Here is a 16,979-nt window from a genome sequence, read left to right on the forward strand (position 1 = left end):
ACATTGTTTTGAGTTCTAGTGTAATGTGCAACATGGTGCAACTTTTTATTAGATTAAAATAAGTAATGTTTACATTATTTAGTTGTGAACTGGCCTCGTTCCCATCTGGTTAGCGTCGGCTCAGAACCTTGATCACTGTCTAATGACAGTCACTGGAACCTCATTCAGGAGCCTGATACAACCAAGATGTGACATCAGTTCAACAACCTGCCAACACATGGTCTAGACTCATGTACAATGAGCATTCAAGTGAGGCAACAAAGAATGTCAGGCAGATCTGGGACAATAAAACTGCTCGGGGAAAAGTGTAAAGAAGATTTTAAAACAGCAAGAAAAAAAAGCAGGATTGTGAAATATGTAAAGTCAAGTCCATCCACATTGTACGTCGTTCTCCTTCACTCCGAATTCTGAAGAACTTACCAGAGCTTTCTGCACACAATGTAGCGACTGCTCTGTCATGCTCTCTTGTTTTAGCAAGTCCTGAAAAGCTTGTGATACGTCCGATGAAATCACATCCTTCATTGATGAGTATGCAGCAGCCACTGACGACATGGCAGAACTCAATGTGGAGGCATTGGTACCCACAAGGTCACCTGAAAAACACGGGATCATTTAAGAAGCCAAAAGACCAGAAGGAACGTTTTCTCCTTTACTAGAAATGGAGAAATTAATCTTCAACTCTAGACATCCCCATGACTACCTCAGTATCACCAGTGGCAATATTTTCCACTGGAATGTCTTTGATCCACAGTGTGCGTTTTTCATCCTTTCCAGCTACATCTTTGGCAATCCCTTGGGATTGAGAATGACCTACATCTATTAAAGTTCCAAAGAATGGACATTTAAATTCCATGTCAAAATTCCTTTCATACAAGGTGGCTGTTGCACACCAGCAACTGGGTGGTCTTGACAAAAGAAAGACTAATTTGATAATGAGAATGCCCAATGGCTTTTCAGTCTGTTCTTTTCTCAGTCTTGCTCAAACCTCCCTCCCTTTTAATACTCTCATTCTCCTCAATTCTGCAGCTGCAGCGGATTGCATTAGACACTCGGTCGTTTACAGGCCTGAGTGATGCTGTGAGATTGACAACGAAATAACGCAATGGCATCATTTAGCATTAAAGACACACAGGCTAACATTCATTAGGCACCTGAGGTCATCTCAAAGCATCTCACAGTCAGTGGGCCGGCTATGAAGTCTCATCATTGTTGTAATACAGTAAACAGAGCAATATAGTAAAAGATCGCACCAACAACAATCTGATTACAACCTGGCAAGAGATTTTAGCTGTACGAATGTGAAATAAGTTGGCGGATCAGAATCCTTGGCGTTACTTGGTGGAATCTCTTCTAGCCCCCACGCATATGATTAAGGTGGTCAAAGGTGGGTTGGGCTCAAATGTACACTATGCTGTCTCAGGAGTGAGGGGCTCCCACATGAACAAGTCTGGGACTTGAAATTTATTGCACTGCCATTTGCAATATAACTTTTCTCAGCATCAGTTGTGCCCATAAACAAACGATTATCTCGTATGTAATCCACTAATTGTTACCGAGATAACCTCCACACATCCAACGTAACTCAGCTAAAATAGGCTTCAAACCCAAATTTACCACTGCAGATACACTACTTTGTTTAGAAAAACAAATAATGGAGTTGAGCAAACTAGTTAAAGATTTTTTTAAACCAAAATCTTAGAACCAAGCAAATGAAAGTTTAAATTCAATCATATAAAAACTCTTATAGTTGCAAAATTAATTTGTAAATTTACTGCACAATAAATTTGATCTGAACTTACCTATTGACTTTGCATAGAAATCTAGCATTCCCCATTGCTGAACACGCGTTTCATCAGTTTTCATCTGTATTTCAGTGAACAAGTTATTCATCTGCGTCAAGAACAGGTCCCGAGCTTCGAGGTTGTGCATTTCAACAGTTGCTTTACGGTCAAGCTTAGAGTGAAGACCAGACACGTCACTTGTACTCACTTCAACCACCTGCAGCAACTGAAATAAATTTCAAGAACACATTATAAAAATAATGAAGCACCGGGCAAAGGCACAGGCGGAAAAACATGATTTGAATAGCAAGAACACACCTTACTCTTATGAAGGATTTTGCATAAAATTATTTTACAGCGCCTATCCAGACCAGCAAATCAGACAAAATAATAATAATTGACAAGCCAGTGATGATCAAAATCAAAGATGCTCAAAAGCGTAAGGGGTTTTAAAGCGAGTCTTTAGAGAAAGATGAAGTTTGTACCAAAATCCAGCACCTGAGGCCAGTGGATAAAGCTTTATTTTAATGTCAAATTTCAATCCCCTCAACATAGCAGACAATAGTACACACATCGTGAGACAATAGCCACCTGTGCATTTTTTAATTGATAATTAAAAAAAGAACACCAACATTATTGCTATAGTTAGGCAGACATAAAATGCTGGAGTAACTCAGTGGGGCAGGCAGCATCTCTGGAGTATTTTACAAAGTGGAGAAAGAGATTCCCATGAAACCTCACCGATGTAAAATATGTTGATTGATGGGCTAAAGATCTTTTCTGACCATGCAGACCTTCCAACGCTCTGTTATTGCAATAAGGGTGCAATATTGGGTTGGTCATAAGGTCAAATGTGATTGTAGAATTAGGCCAATTGGCCCATCAAGTCTACTCCACCCATTGATAACAGATTTCAATTATAGAGGACAGACCTACTGCTGCTAATCCTTGATCTCTGTGTGGAGAGGGTGGCGGATTTCCGCTTCCTGGGAATCCATATTGAGGAGGACCTGAAGTGGAGCGTGAACACCTCTGCGCTGCTGAAAAAGGTCCAGCAGAGACTGCACTTCCTCTCAGGAAGAATAACATCACTCAAAGGCTACTGCTGTCCTTTTATCGGTGCTCCATTGAGAGCATCCTAACATACTGTGTATGCGTGTGGTACACCAGCTGCACAGCGGCTCAGAGGAAAGCGCTCCAGAGGGCCATTGACAACGCCCAGAGGATTGTCGGCTGCCCTCTCCTTACCTTGGAGGACTTACACAGTTCCCGCTGCATCAAAAAATCCCAGAGTATTATAAAGGACATTTCCCACCCCGGACACTCCCTGTTTGAACTGTTGCCGTCAGGCAGACGGTACAGATCTACAAGGACAAGGACAAACAGACTTAAAAACAGTTTTTACCCCACTGCTATATAAAGGCACTAAATGTAGCCGCCAAGGAACGCAGGGGCGATACATACTAAGGGACTGTGGTACACTGTGAAATCGACAGAAGGATGTAGGGTTGGGTGTTTATGCGTGCTATTTTCATGATATTTATTTTAGTTGTTTATCTTTTTTTAATATTTTACCTTGTATGTATCGTTAGCTTTTAGAAATGTTTGAATGGTGCACTGACTGGCTGACATTTTTAAATTTCGTTGTACATGGTTCATGTTACAATGACAATAAAGAAACTATTCTATTCTATCTCAAGGTGCACCAGCGAGCCCTTCTTCTGTTGCGGCCCATGTTGTAGCCCCTGGGACAGCGCTGTCTTCTGTCCGCTGCCATCAACGGGATGCGTTCCATCACTGTGGGGCTCCCTCTCCTCTCATCAGTTGCCGCTCCTTTTTGTTGGTAATCGCTTTGTCCAGTCGGCATCTCTCCCTCCACCACCTGCTCCTCCTGCTGCTTTGTCCACTCTGATATCCACTCCCCCCCCCCCCCCCCCCCCCCCCCCCCCCCCCGCCCCCCAACTGCGCCTCCTCTTCCAGAGTCACCAACATACTCCACCTTGGAAGGCATTGGCGACTGCAGGGGAGGGGGAGAAGTTGGAGGTGGGAGCGGCGGTGTGGACTAAGCGAGAAGGAGGCGGTGGAGCAGGGAACGGCAGCTGGTGAGACGGGAGGGAGCCGCACAGTGACCGAACGCGTCCTGTCAGTGGCGGGCCAAAGCGCTGCTGGCCGGGGATTACAATGTGAGCCGTTACAACTGCCATGGCAGCCGGTGAAGAAGGACTCGATGGTGCAGCGACTAGTTTTAAGGTGAATGAACACAGTGCTGGAATAACTCAGCAGAGTGAATCAGTATGAAGGTCCCAACCAGAAACATCACCCATCCATGCTGTCCACTCAGAGGGCGGTGGGTGTATGGCATAAGCTTCCAGAGGAGGTAGTCGAGGCAGATACACCAACAGAAATTAACCATACATGAACGGTTTAGAGGGATACGGGCCAAACGCAGGCAAATGGGATGAGCATAGATGGGGCATCGTGATCAGCTGTGCTGAAGGGTCTGTTTCTATGCATTCTAAGGCTCAGTCAGTATTGGGGAAGGTATAATGTTGCCCCCTACTACAACCCTGTTGCTTTTGTTTCTTTCCATAATCTGTCTATATCTGTTCCTCTACCTCCCGCTGGCTTTTGGGAAGCCTATAGTACAATCCCATTAGAGTGATTGCATCTTTCTTACTTTTGTTCTATCTATAATCGCCTCAGTAGACAAACTCATTCTCATTTCTTTATTTATATAGCACATTTTTAGTCAACTTGCATTGACCCCAAAGTGCTTCACATAATTACATCCACACACACAGGCAAAGGTGGGTGAAGTGTCTTGCCCAAGGACACACACAGGCAAAGGTGGGTGAAGTGTCTTGCCCAAGGACACAACGACAGTATGCACTCCAAGCGGGATTCGAACCAGCTACCTTCCGGTTGCCAGCCGAACACTTAGCCCATTGTGCCATCTGTCGTCCACTCAGTCCACAATGCTGCTGTGGCATTCTGCCCAATTAGTAAAGCAAATCCACCACCTCTTTTACCTCCCTCTCTACCACGTCTGAAACACTGTGCGGCGGGCCTAGTCCCTCTTACAACCAAGCCTCCGTAACGGCTACATCGTAGATCCCAGCCCTGATCCAGGCTTTATGTTCATCCACTTTACCCATGACACTCTGCTTGTTGAAGCAAACACATCACAGGCCATCTGTTTTACCACGTTTGTTAATCTCTCCCTGCTCCGCTATCCTTTGGGGCTGCCGGTCCTAGCCTCTGCATTCCCAGAGTCGGTCCCTCTCCAGTATAGGTGCAACTCATCCCTTATGTACAGGTCATCTCCACCCCAGAAATGTGATGCATGTAATATAATTAGCATATGTTATGTCTTGTGCGAGTGGACGCATGCGCTGGGGAGACTCAAGGTGGCGTTCTGCAATAAGGTAGCTCGTTAGTTTACTCCTGTATCTGAGTTCTTTTAAGTCAGTTCCAAGCACCCAAATACATTACAATTGGCGACGAGGATGGGATAGAGTTTGTGAACTCACCTGCAGGACTGTTTTGCAACAGGCAGGATTGTTTAACAGTTTAAACAGTAGATACGGAGTTGTGTCGCAGTTGTTTGCGAGCTGGACAAGAGAGGCCTGCAGATCCCTCTATGCTGGGGACTGCATTTAAAACATCAGCTGTACAAGTCGGCGAGTTTTGTCAGGCTATCTCTATGTTGTGTCTACGTGGCAAGATGTCGTCCTTCGGACTGTTACTCATTTTAGACCGAGTTGGGGTTTTTTTTTGTCGAATTCCTCAAGCTGAATAGTCTTTGTACAAGTTTTAGGTGAATTGTTACACCAAAATATACAACAACAGCACGACGCGGATAAAAGAACAGAAAAGGAAAGAAGAAGGGCTGTCAGGAAAAAAAAAAAAAAGGTTGCGTTTGGAAACAAAGTGGAACGGCACCAAGACAAAAGATTTGGCGCCAAATGGTTTTGAATTGGCGCCAAAGAAAAGTCGGAACAGGAAGCAAGGAAAACAAGTGGGGCAGTAAGTAAGTGTCACCGAAGAACGCAGCCGAAAGCTGGAAGCCTAACCAGCAGGACAGCGACGGTGTCAACTTACCTGGAACATTTTCCAGGGCTGTGCAGCTACGGCAAAGGGGCGGAAGAGGCCCAGCAGCCGCCATCGACTTCGGGTGAGTTCCAGGGCCGTGTACTGTGTAGGCCACGGACAGGTCCGGTGACCGCCACCGACTTCGGACGTTTTCCAGGGCTGTGTAGCCCACAGCCAGGCCCAGGAGCCGCCAGCGACGTCGAGTGAGGGCCTAGTACCGGGTAGGCCACGGACAGATCCAGTGAAGCCACCGACGAAACGGTGAAGAGTCAGCCCAGTCGAGGGAGAAAGCCGGCCGCGTGAGAAGCGAACCAGCAGTGTAAAAAAATAAAAAAACAAAAAAACTGGCCACGAGAGAAGCGGCCCGGCCAAAAAAAAAAAAAGCCCGGCCGCGAGAGAAGCGGACCGGCAGAGTGAAAAAAACTGGCCGCGAGAGAAGCGGACCGGTCGTGAGAGAAAGCCCGGTCACAAGAGACGGCCGTGAGCAGAGAAAGCCCGGTCGGGAGCAGAGTCAGCCCAACCGTGAGCAGAAAAGAGGGTCCGGCCGCGCAAGAGAAGATGAACGGCCGAGAGGGAAAGCCCGGACGTGAGAGGAAGTCCGGCCCCGAGCAAAGAGTGGGTCCGCGCGAGAGAAACAGGACACAGCACTCAAGCACTTCAACCCGTAACGGTGAAGCCCGGTCGCGAGCGAAAGCCGGCCGAGGAAGAAGCGGGTCCGCGCGAGAGAAGCTGGACACAGCGCTTAGCCAGCCCCTAACGGCGGGGCACAGTCCCGACACTTTGAACAGCAGGGACTAGCAGCAGTAACTAGCAGCGACTCGCCTTCCGTAGGGTGTCCATGGGAACCAGCGACGAGCCGAGCAGCGGGTCCAGTAGCAGCCGGGAGGACTGTGGAGACAGCGGGCAGGCAAGTCAGCAGAGCAGTGGTAGTCGACTTGGCAGCGAGCCAGCAGCAGCAAAAGTAACGGTGAAGCCCGGGGGAGCCGGCGAAAGCAGCAGCGGAGGTCCGGTGAGGCCAGCAGCAAAAGTACCGGTGGGACAGCTTGAGAGGTCAAGAAGGCACCGGAGTCCATAGGCCGACAAGCTGGACCGGTGAAATCCTTCAAAGTAAAAGTTGAATGTAATGCTTGTTCACTATTCCTTCACAGTAAAAGCGGGACTGTTTGGATGTAATGCATTGGTCACTGTTATTAATAGTAAATCTGTGTGCGTAGCAGGAATATGGTTAAAATGTTCTAAATGTCTATTAACATGAAATGTTGGTTAATAGTATAAATCTATTATTATAAGAATTAGTAATAGTCAGTGGGCTGGATCACTTCTTAGTGTGTAAAAGGATTAAGTTCAGTGCAGAAAACAGAGTGAGAGAACAGAATATAGTGCACCTGAATAGCAACAGGTAGCATGACTTTTCAAATTGTAGGAAACGTGCCCCAGTTAGATTCTGGGTGTAATTTTGAGAAATGGACCAAAGTCTTGGAGGCTTGTTTCATTTCCAATGATATCGCTGCAGAGGAGAAGAAGAGAGCATGGTTCATATTAGGCTTAGGAAGAGAGGGTGATCAGACCTTACGTATGTTACTGCAGCCAGCAAAGCCCACAGATAAAATGTACGAGGAGTGTAAGGAGGCATTAATGGCTCATTTCTTGCCAAAAACTCCAAGGGAATCCAGGCAAGGAGCCTGAACTAAAGAAGGCAGAGTCCCTCAAAGGACAAAGGTCAAGTGCAAAAGGACAAAGGTCAAGTGCGAAGGGACAACGGTCAAGTTCTAAGGGACAAAGGGCAAATGCAAAGTGGCAGAAGTCAAAGGCAAAGGGAAATTGCCATCCAAAGAGCAACCCTAGCTATTCAAGCTGCATTCAGGGGTATGAAGGTACGGAGAGAGATCTGGAACAAACAGAAGGCAGCAACGGGATTACAAGCAGCATTTAGAATGCACAGAGTATACCGTAAATACAAAGCAATGAGATTGGCAGCTATAATAGTACAAACCCATTATAGGGCACACCTTCAAATGGAAAGTGATCGCAAAACTTACATGAAGGTACGCAGAAGCATTGTACTGCTTCAGGCAGCCTACCGTGGAATGCTTGTTCGAAGGCAATTGCGGTGCATGCATAAATTTGCCACGGTCATACAGACTTATTATCAGATGCATAACACATCAGATGTGTTAAATTTTTATTGTGTTTGTGTGTTCTTTATCATTGTACCGCTGCTGACAAATTCATTTCACTTGCACTTTATGTGCAATGTGACGAATAAAACTGATTGTATTGTATAAACAGCGTCAGTATTTTAAGAAACTACGCTGGTCTGCCATTGTGGTACAGCAACGATACAGAGCATGCCAGATAAGAAATGTCCAAGTGAGACATTATAAGAGTTTGAGAAAAGCAGTGGGTTGTATTCAGGCCTCAGGATCAAAGCCAGAGTATGGGTTGAGAAAATCAAGGCAGCACGCCGTATTAAGTCATTCATATGTGCATTACAAGAAAGCATTACTTGATGCAAAAGGCGGCTGTAGTCACTCTGCAAGCTGCATACCGTGGTTACCGATTAAGGGCATGCTACAGAGCTGTGCGTCAAGCAATCATTTCGATCCAGAGATGGTAAAATAGGGCATTCCCAGTTAGTGCAATATCAGTCAATGAGGTATGCAACTATTACCATTCAGACTGCCTACAAGAGTATGGTGGTTAGGCAGTGGGTTAAGCAAAAGAGAGCTACTGTAAAAGTGCAGTCAGTACTCCATATGAGTTGGTATAGGAAAGACCTAAGGAGACAAATAGATGCACAACAGAAACGGCTTAAACGATATAGGAAAGACTTCCTCAAACTGATTTATACAGCAGTTGTAGTGCAGTCTCACTACCGTGCTTATGTAGTAAGAGAAATATACAGAATGCAAATTAAAGCCACTGTGGCATTGCAAAGACAATATAGGTCCTACTTCTTGATGAATAACCAGAAAGGTGATTTAAGAAGACAAATAGACGAACAACAGAAAATGCTTAAACGTTGCAAAGAACGGTTAAATAAATGTGTGACGATGAGCAAAAAGCTGTTAAGAGAAAAGTCTAAAGAAGAGAGGCTTGTTGGTCGAGATAAAAGTATGCAGGACTAATTGCGATTAGGACACTTCACTGTAGTCCAGCATCGAGCTTCCTTCACTGAGCAATGGACAAATGTTTATGCATTGCAGAATGTTATTGTACAGCAAGAGCATATAAATATGCAGCGCCAGGAAATTGAGCGACAGAGAGCTGCTGAAAAATGAAAACCTGCATTCATGTGCCAGATCCCACCTACAAATAAGGAACAGAAACAGAGGAAATGTTAACTTTAGCAGAATATCAAGAACAGAAAGAAATCTGCAAATTAGATTAGGATATTTAAAAAGGGAAGAGGCAAAGATACAGGTAGAGCTTGAGTGATTAGAAAGAGTGTGCAATTTACACAGGAGGGAACGGAAAAGGATAACACATAAAGCAAGGGGTAATGTATTTCGTTTAAGGAAGATGAGTGGAATGAACCATTATAAGTGATAAGTTTTAGTACGATTATTACAGTTATGTGGATGTAATGTAAGATGACTGTAATATAATTTTGCAACAGTGTTTTAATCAATTATATTTAATGTAATAGAAATGGTGTTATTCGCCTCCAAGCTAAAGGGGGAGCAGTGTAATGTATATAATGTAAATGGTGTTACCTGCCTCCAAGTTAAAGGGGGAGCAGTGTGATGTATGTAATGTAATTAGCATATGTTATGTCTTGTGCGAGTGGACGCATGCGCTAGAGGAGACTCAAGGTGGCGTCCAGCAATAAGGTAGCTCGTTAGTTTACTCCTGTATCTGAGAGTTCTTTTAAGTCAGTTCCAAGCACTACACCAATGATCCAGAAATCTGAATCCCTGCCTCCCGCACCATCTCTTCAGCCATATATATTCATCAGTCCTATCTACGTATTCCTACCCTCACCAGCACACTTGGCAATTTCAATTGCCACACACTATAGCAGCAACTGTGTTCTAGAGACAATGGGGTTTGATTACTGTGGGGAGATTACATGGAAACAGGTTTTCATTGTTGCTATACTGTTTAAATCCTTCAGCCTTTTCTGTGTTTCAGTATCAAGGAACTTTTAAGCAGTTCTCTAGTTCCAATGGAAATTGCGATCTGTGCACAAAATCCAAACAGTGTTCCCTATCACTTGTGTTATATCCAATGCAGATTATGGAACCAGGCATTACAGCAGAACTACCTGTATTAATCTCAAACCTAACCCCACTATTTTCCTGGACACAAGGAACTGCAGATGCTGGTTTATAAGACACATTTCCACCAACTCGGAGCGATCAAGCAGCATCACTGGAAAACATGGATGGAAGAATGTCTGAAGAGTCCCGACACGAAACGTCACATATGCTTGTTCTCCAGAGATGCTGCCTGACCCCTGATTTACTCCAGCACTGGGTCTTTTTCTGCACACCTGAGGAATTGATTGTTATCTCCCTACAGTCTCTAGCTTTTGTCATTTTCAGCCATTTAGAAAGCATTTACATAATGAGCAAACTTTTAAAATCATTCTGCCTATAGTTGAATAAATCATGCACAAGAGACACGGTAATTAATTAAACCATATGCTTTTGATAAGGAACCAATAAACTTTAAACCAGGACATAGCGGTAGAGTTGCTGTCTTACAGCAGCAGAGACCCGGGTTTGACCTGACTATGGGTGCCTCCTGTAGGGAGTTTGTACTCCCCGTGACCTGCGTGGGGTTTCTCCGGGAGCTCCAGATTCTCCCGCACTCCAAAGATATACAGGTTTGTAGGTTAATTGCGAATTGTCCCTAGTGTGTGTCGGATAGATTAGTGTGCAGGGATCGCTGGTCGGCATGAACTCAGTGGGCTGTAGGGCCTGTTTTGTATCTCCAAACTAAACAAAACTAGGAGAGACTTCTGCAGCTTTCAAAACGTAATTACAGTGCATTGGGTCGGTTCACAGACACAGATAAAAACTGATGGAAGTGTAAGAAATCTTCAGAAACAAAAACAACCAATCACCTCAATTGCAAAGCTATTTCAAAGCCCAAATTCTGCATTGAAAATCAAAATAGCATTAGGATATTTTGTGGAAAGCCCAATGAAGACTGGAAGCAAGAGACTCCATTACTACCCACTGGAAAGACACTTATTTCTCCTGTTACACAGGTTGGCAGCAATAGTATAGCAGGTGTGGATGTGATCCGGAGGGAAGAATGCACCTAGACGGTCAGAAATCAAGCAATGCCTACCTCACTGGCTGTATTGTAGAGCTTTTTCTCAGTGCAAGCATGGGCATCACGAACAAATTCCTCTTCAGACAGCTTTCCCTTGGTCAACTCCAAATCTTGCCAAGTTTCCTGAAGTACCTGCTCTCGTTGCTGCAGTTCAGACACACAATGTTCAAGCTCCTGCTTGCCATCCAGAAATAGTTCGTTAACCTGAGGAGGTGCAGGGAGCAATAAAAGGAGAATTGTCAGATGAATTCCACTTGGATTAGGTAAAATGGTCAAATATACATTATTTTACATAAAGGGCTCACAATTATTCAAGATTCAAGAGTTTATTGTCATGTGTCCCAGACAGGACAATGAAATTCTTGCTTTGCTTCAGCACAACAGAAAAAAGTAGGCATAAATAAATACAGAACAGAATTGATCAGTGTGACCATATACCAATGAATATATATATATTCATTCATTCATATATATATTCATACACACACACATAAATAAACAGATATCGTGCAATGGGCTATTAATGATCAGAGCTTTGATGGTTTAATAGCCCGATGGCTGTGGGGAAGAGCTATTCCTGAACCTGGATGTTGCAGATTTCAGGCTCCTGTACCTTCTACCTGAAGGCTGCGGGGAGATGAGTGTGTGGCCTGGATGGTGTGGGTCCTTGATGATGCTGGCAGCCTTTTTGAGGCAGCGACTGCGATAGATCCCCTCGATGGTAGGGAGGTCAGAGCCGATGATAGACTCGGCAGTGCTTACATCTTTTTTCAGTCTTGGGTGGTCAAGTTGCCGAACCAAGCCACGATGCAACCGGTCAGCATGCTCTCTACTGTGCATCTATAGAAGTTCGAGAGAGTCCTCCTTGACAAACCGACTCTCCGTAATCTTCTCAGGAAGCAGAGGCGCTTTCTTTATAATTGTATCCGTGTTCTCGGACCAGGAGAGATCTTCAGAGATGTGCACTCCCAGGAATGTGAAGCTCTTTCAACCATGATATAAACGGGACTATGGGCCCCCATCCAAAGTCCACAATCAGTTCCTTGGTTTTGCTGGTGTTGAGAGCCAGGTTATTGTACGGGCACCATTTGGTCAAACGGTCAATCTCACTTCTATACTCTGACTCATCTCCATCAGTGATACGTCCCACAACAGTGGTGTCGTCAGCGAACTTGATGGAGTTCGCACTATGACCGGCTATGCAGTCATGAGTATAGAGTGAGTACAGCAGGGGGCTTGGCACACAGCCTTCAGGTGCTCCCGTGCTGATTGTTATCGAGGCTGACACATTTCCACCAATACCAGGGCTCAAAATTAACGGTTGCCCGGGTGCCACTGACCACTCAAAGCGCCGCCGGGCAACCTAAGCACCGAGTCATTTTGCACGGCTTGGCTACCAGATACTGGTTTATACCGAAGCCAGACACAAAAAACTGGAGTAACTCCGCGGGTCAGGCAACATCTCTGGAGAAAAGGAACGCGACGTTTTGTGTTGGCGGTGACGGCTGTATTGCGAGGTAAAGATACTAGGTGCGGGGTGACAAAGGGAATGACGGGCCCCGAACAGCAGTTCCATCTCCACCTCCTCCCGCCCGCCCTGATAGTGGCCGCTGCTTGCAAACCCGCGCTTTCAATACAAACCCTCCAGCACGCCGAGGCAGGGAGGAGGGTTTGTTTTAAAAGCGCCGTTAGCGGATTTGCACGCAGAGGCCCTTATCAGGGCGGGCGGGGGGGCGGGAGGAGAAGGCGATGAAGCCGCTGTCGCGGCACTGCTGCCGCTGTTCAGGACTCGTCATTCGCTCCGACCCTTCTGAAGCAGCTGCACCATAGATCCTATAGCTATGGGATCTTTGAGCTGCACCGCTCTGCCCCGCACCTTGCTGTTGGCTGGCAGAGGAGGGATGCGGTGGCGAGGAGTACCCAACGGCCAAGGCAGCGGGCGATGTTGTTCGAGGAGCGCTGACCTTCCCTCCACCCCACCTCGCCCCCCCCCCCCCCTCTCTCTCTCTCTCTCTCTCGTACAACCCCACCCCACTCCCCCTTATCCTGGGACCCCTCCTCTCCACCCCGCACGGATCCCCATTCCCGCCTCTATTCAGTCCTCACTGACATCCCCTGTGCTCCCCTCCCTATCTCCCCCCCCCCAATCTATTAATCCTGCGCTGATCACCCTCTCCACCTCGCATTGATTCTCCTGCCCCCCCCCCCCCCCCCCCCCCACCATCCATCCTACACTGGTCCCCCAATTCATCCTGTACTTACCCCTTTCCCATCCATCCTGCACTTCTCCTCAATCCATCCTGTACTAATCCACGCATTCATCCCGTACTGACCCACCCTCCATTTACCCTGCACCTTCCCTTCATTCATCTTGTAGTGATTCCCCATTCATCCTGCACAGACCCTCCGATCCACACTGTACTGACCCACCTCCCCCCATTCATCCTGTGCTGATCCCCCCCCCCCCCCCCAATCCATCCTGTACTGATCCTCCCATTCAAGAAGAACGGGGGGAACAGTCTGAAGAAGGGTCTCGACCCGAAATGTTGCATTTTTCCTTCGCTCCATAGATGCTGCCTCACCCGCTGAGTTTCTCCAGCACTTTTGTCTACCCCCATCCATCCCGTACTGAACCCCCCCATTCAACACCACTGACATCCCCCGTGCTCTCCCCTCACAATTTTACCTACTCCAACCAACATGTACTAATTCACCTGCCTCAATCCATCCATTCTGCACCGACTGCCTTCTAGCCCCTAGCTCCCCCCCCCCCGCCATCTATCCACCCCGCACTGATTCAAACACACCCCTCTCCCTGACCTTATTGTCCTGGAAATGTCTTGAGCGAACATTGACTATGTTTGATAACGGAATGCAATCAAATGTGTTTTAATTCCCAATGTTATTATTTGTTTTAATCCATAAAGATGAATTAATTAAACTGTGAACACGTGAAACATTAAAACCGCAGTGTTCGATTGTCACTGCTACCGTTGACACGTTATTACAGAATTCATTTTAACGGCAAATCAATGCTCTTAATATGGAGTATCAGTACTGTAGTTATTTAATGAGCAACATTCACAACTATACGTACGCATATATGTTACCATGGTCCAGGATTTATTGACACAGGTTGATCATACGCTGAATAATCCAACCACATTTTTGTTTGCAAGTGGAAAGAACTAATAGAAATTGCATTTATTGCAATGTGTAAAAAGAGTTGAGATACTGTCTTATAATTTTGCTGCATGTCATTGTGGGATATATCATGTCTTGATTGGTGAATGTTTAGTTTGTGACTTTATTTGATGCAGAAATAATATGGGAATGCTTCATTGAGTATAATTCCGACTGGTAACTACGCACTTCGTCCGAGCACATTATCGCACGCGTCATGCAAGCCATCTTAAATAACCACCTAAACTGTCATTTGGCAACCTAAAAAGCTGCCAAGGTTGCCCGGCTGGCAACAGGGAAAAAAAGTTAAGCGAGAGCCCTGCAATACGAACAGACTGTGGTCTGTGGATGAGGAAGTCGAGGATCCAATTGCAGAGGGATGTGCAGAGACCCAGTTCTGCGAGTTTGGTAACCAGCTTGGAGGGGATGATTGTGTTAAATGCCGAGCTGTAGTCAATGAATAACAGCCTGACATATATGTTTTTGTTGTCCAAGTGGTCCAGAGCGGAGAGGAGAGCCGGCGAGATCGCATCCACCGTTGATCTGTAAGCGAACTGCAGTGGGTCCAGGTTTTTGTCGAGGTAGGAGTTGATTTGCGCCATAACCAGCCTCTCAAAGCACTTCACCACCACAGACGTCAGTGCCACTGGTCAATAGTCATTGAGGCACGTCACCTTGCTCATTTTGGGCACTGGTATAATTGATGCCCTCTGAAAGCAGGTTGGAACCTCAGACCTCAGAAGTGAGAGGTTGAAAATGTCTGTAAAAACTCCAGCCAGTTGGTCCACACAGGTTTTTAGAACACGACCGGGTATGCCATCAGGTCCAGGCGCTTTCCGAGAGTTCACCCCTCTGAAGGATTTCCTGACGTCGACCTCAGTGACCGTGACCGAAATACCATCACAGCGAATGGGGGCTCGAGAAAGCACATCAGTTCTCCCTATCAAAGCGTGCGTTAAACGCATTGAGCTCGTCAGGGAGTGAAGTTGCACTGACATTTGAGCTGCCTCCTGATTTCGCCTTGTAAGAGGTGATTGCATTCAGGCCCCGCCACAGCTGCCGAACATCTGTCTCATCCTCCAGCTTGGAGCAAAAGTCCCTTTTGGCCTTTTTGATGGCCTTACCAAGGTCGTATCTGGTCTTCTTGTAGTCCTCAGTATCTTCAGACATGAATGCCCGGTGTCTGGACTTCAGAAGCGTGCGGATCTCATAGTTCATCCAATGTTACTAATGTTATGCCCACAGATGATCTGCAGGTCTGCTTTCAGCACTTGGCATTTTGGTTTTACTTCTCCAAGGAAAATTAATGTCATGGCATCTATAATTTTCTTAGGGCATTTAAAATTTTCTTTAAAATCCTAGGATAGAAGCCCGATCAGGGCACATGCGATTCATTTTTACTCTTGTCATCATTAGCTACATTCGCTTTGGCAAGACCCAGACTCAAACACTACTTGAATCCTTACAATGCCAACTCTTCCTCCAATTTAACTAGTGATGCAGAGCATTCAGATTGTCAATAGTTTTATTTATTTGCATACCACCATTACTCCTTTTGTTTAAACATAAAAAATGCGGATTGTCACTTCCGGTGGCGACGCGAGCAGATGGCTGCTTAATTTCAAGCTCCCGATAGCAAGTTTAAAACTAGCCTCCCTTAATTCACTAATTGCTACATAATTCACAGTTTTCTGTTTTGGAATGAGTGGGGGTGCGACAACTAGAAGTCAAAAGAATTGTGACGGACGAGAAAGAAAGAATTCACCAGAGATGGACAAAGCTCAAAGCTCAAAAGATGACTCAGCAGAAACCGTGCGCTCAATGCTACACAATATCAGTAAGGAAATACATGACTTCAGGACTGAATATAAAGTGGACTTACATAAATTTAAAGAAGAAATCAAAGACATGAAAACCGAACTCAGAGTACTGAAGCAAGAAATTTATCATAAACTTTCTGCAAACTCCAAACAAATCCACGCCCATGAAACTAGACTAAACAAAGCTGAAGCACGAATTGAAGAGGCTGAGACAATTAACATGGCTGTGAAAAATGTGCTGTTTAAATCTATGAAAAAACAGAAAGCCATGCAAGAAAAACTGACTGATTTGGAAGGACGGTCTAGACGAAATAACATTCGCATCTATGGCGTACCTGAAGAGAAAGAAGGCAAATCCATGTCTGAATTTGTGGAGCAACTTTTAAAAACTGAACTCGTAATAACAATGGACATCAACGTACGGATCCAGCGCGCGCACAGAGCTTTGGCTCGCAAACCGGAAGGTAATTCACCACCTAGGTCTATAGTGGTAAATTTCCTGGAGTTTAATACCAAAGAAATGGTATTGAAAAAGGCCTGGGGAAAGAAGATAATGATTGATGGGCGACGTCTATCATTTGACCACGAAGCGCAAGGCATATAAGGGAATAAAGAGGGCCCTGAAGGAGAGAGGTGGCCGCTTCCAGACCCCGCTGGACAAGATGCGTATTCACTGGGACTCAGGAACATGCACATATCATAGTGCACAAGACGCAGCGCAGGAATTGAGGAGGAGAGGCTACTCCGTGCAGACACCTGATTACAGCGCTGAGGAGCTGGCGGACCCAGAGATGGAGCGTCTTCTCCAGGCTTTGAC

General features: G+C 45.8%; 1 protein-coding gene across 1 annotated transcript in view; it reads right to left on the reverse strand.

Moving 5' to 3' along the window:
- The window catches only part of kif11 (kinesin family member 11), a 73,399-nt gene that overhangs the window by 21,647 nt on the left and 34,773 nt on the right, over positions 1-16,979 (reverse strand). The window contains exons 14-16 of the mRNA XM_033033603.1: positions 11,175-11,363; positions 1,800-2,007; positions 421-593 (exon numbers count right to left, since the gene is read on the reverse strand). Of these exons, the coding sequence (XP_032889494.1) occupies positions 421-593; positions 1,800-2,007; positions 11,175-11,363 (570 nt within the window). The remainder of the gene's footprint in view (positions 1-420; positions 594-1,799; positions 2,008-11,174; positions 11,364-16,979) is intronic.

The sequence above is a fragment of the Amblyraja radiata genome, chromosome 15 (genome assembly GCF_010909765.2).
Source record: "Amblyraja radiata isolate CabotCenter1 chromosome 15, sAmbRad1.1.pri, whole genome shotgun sequence".
Lineage (NCBI taxonomy): Eukaryota > Metazoa > Chordata > Chondrichthyes > Rajiformes > Rajidae > Amblyraja > Amblyraja radiata.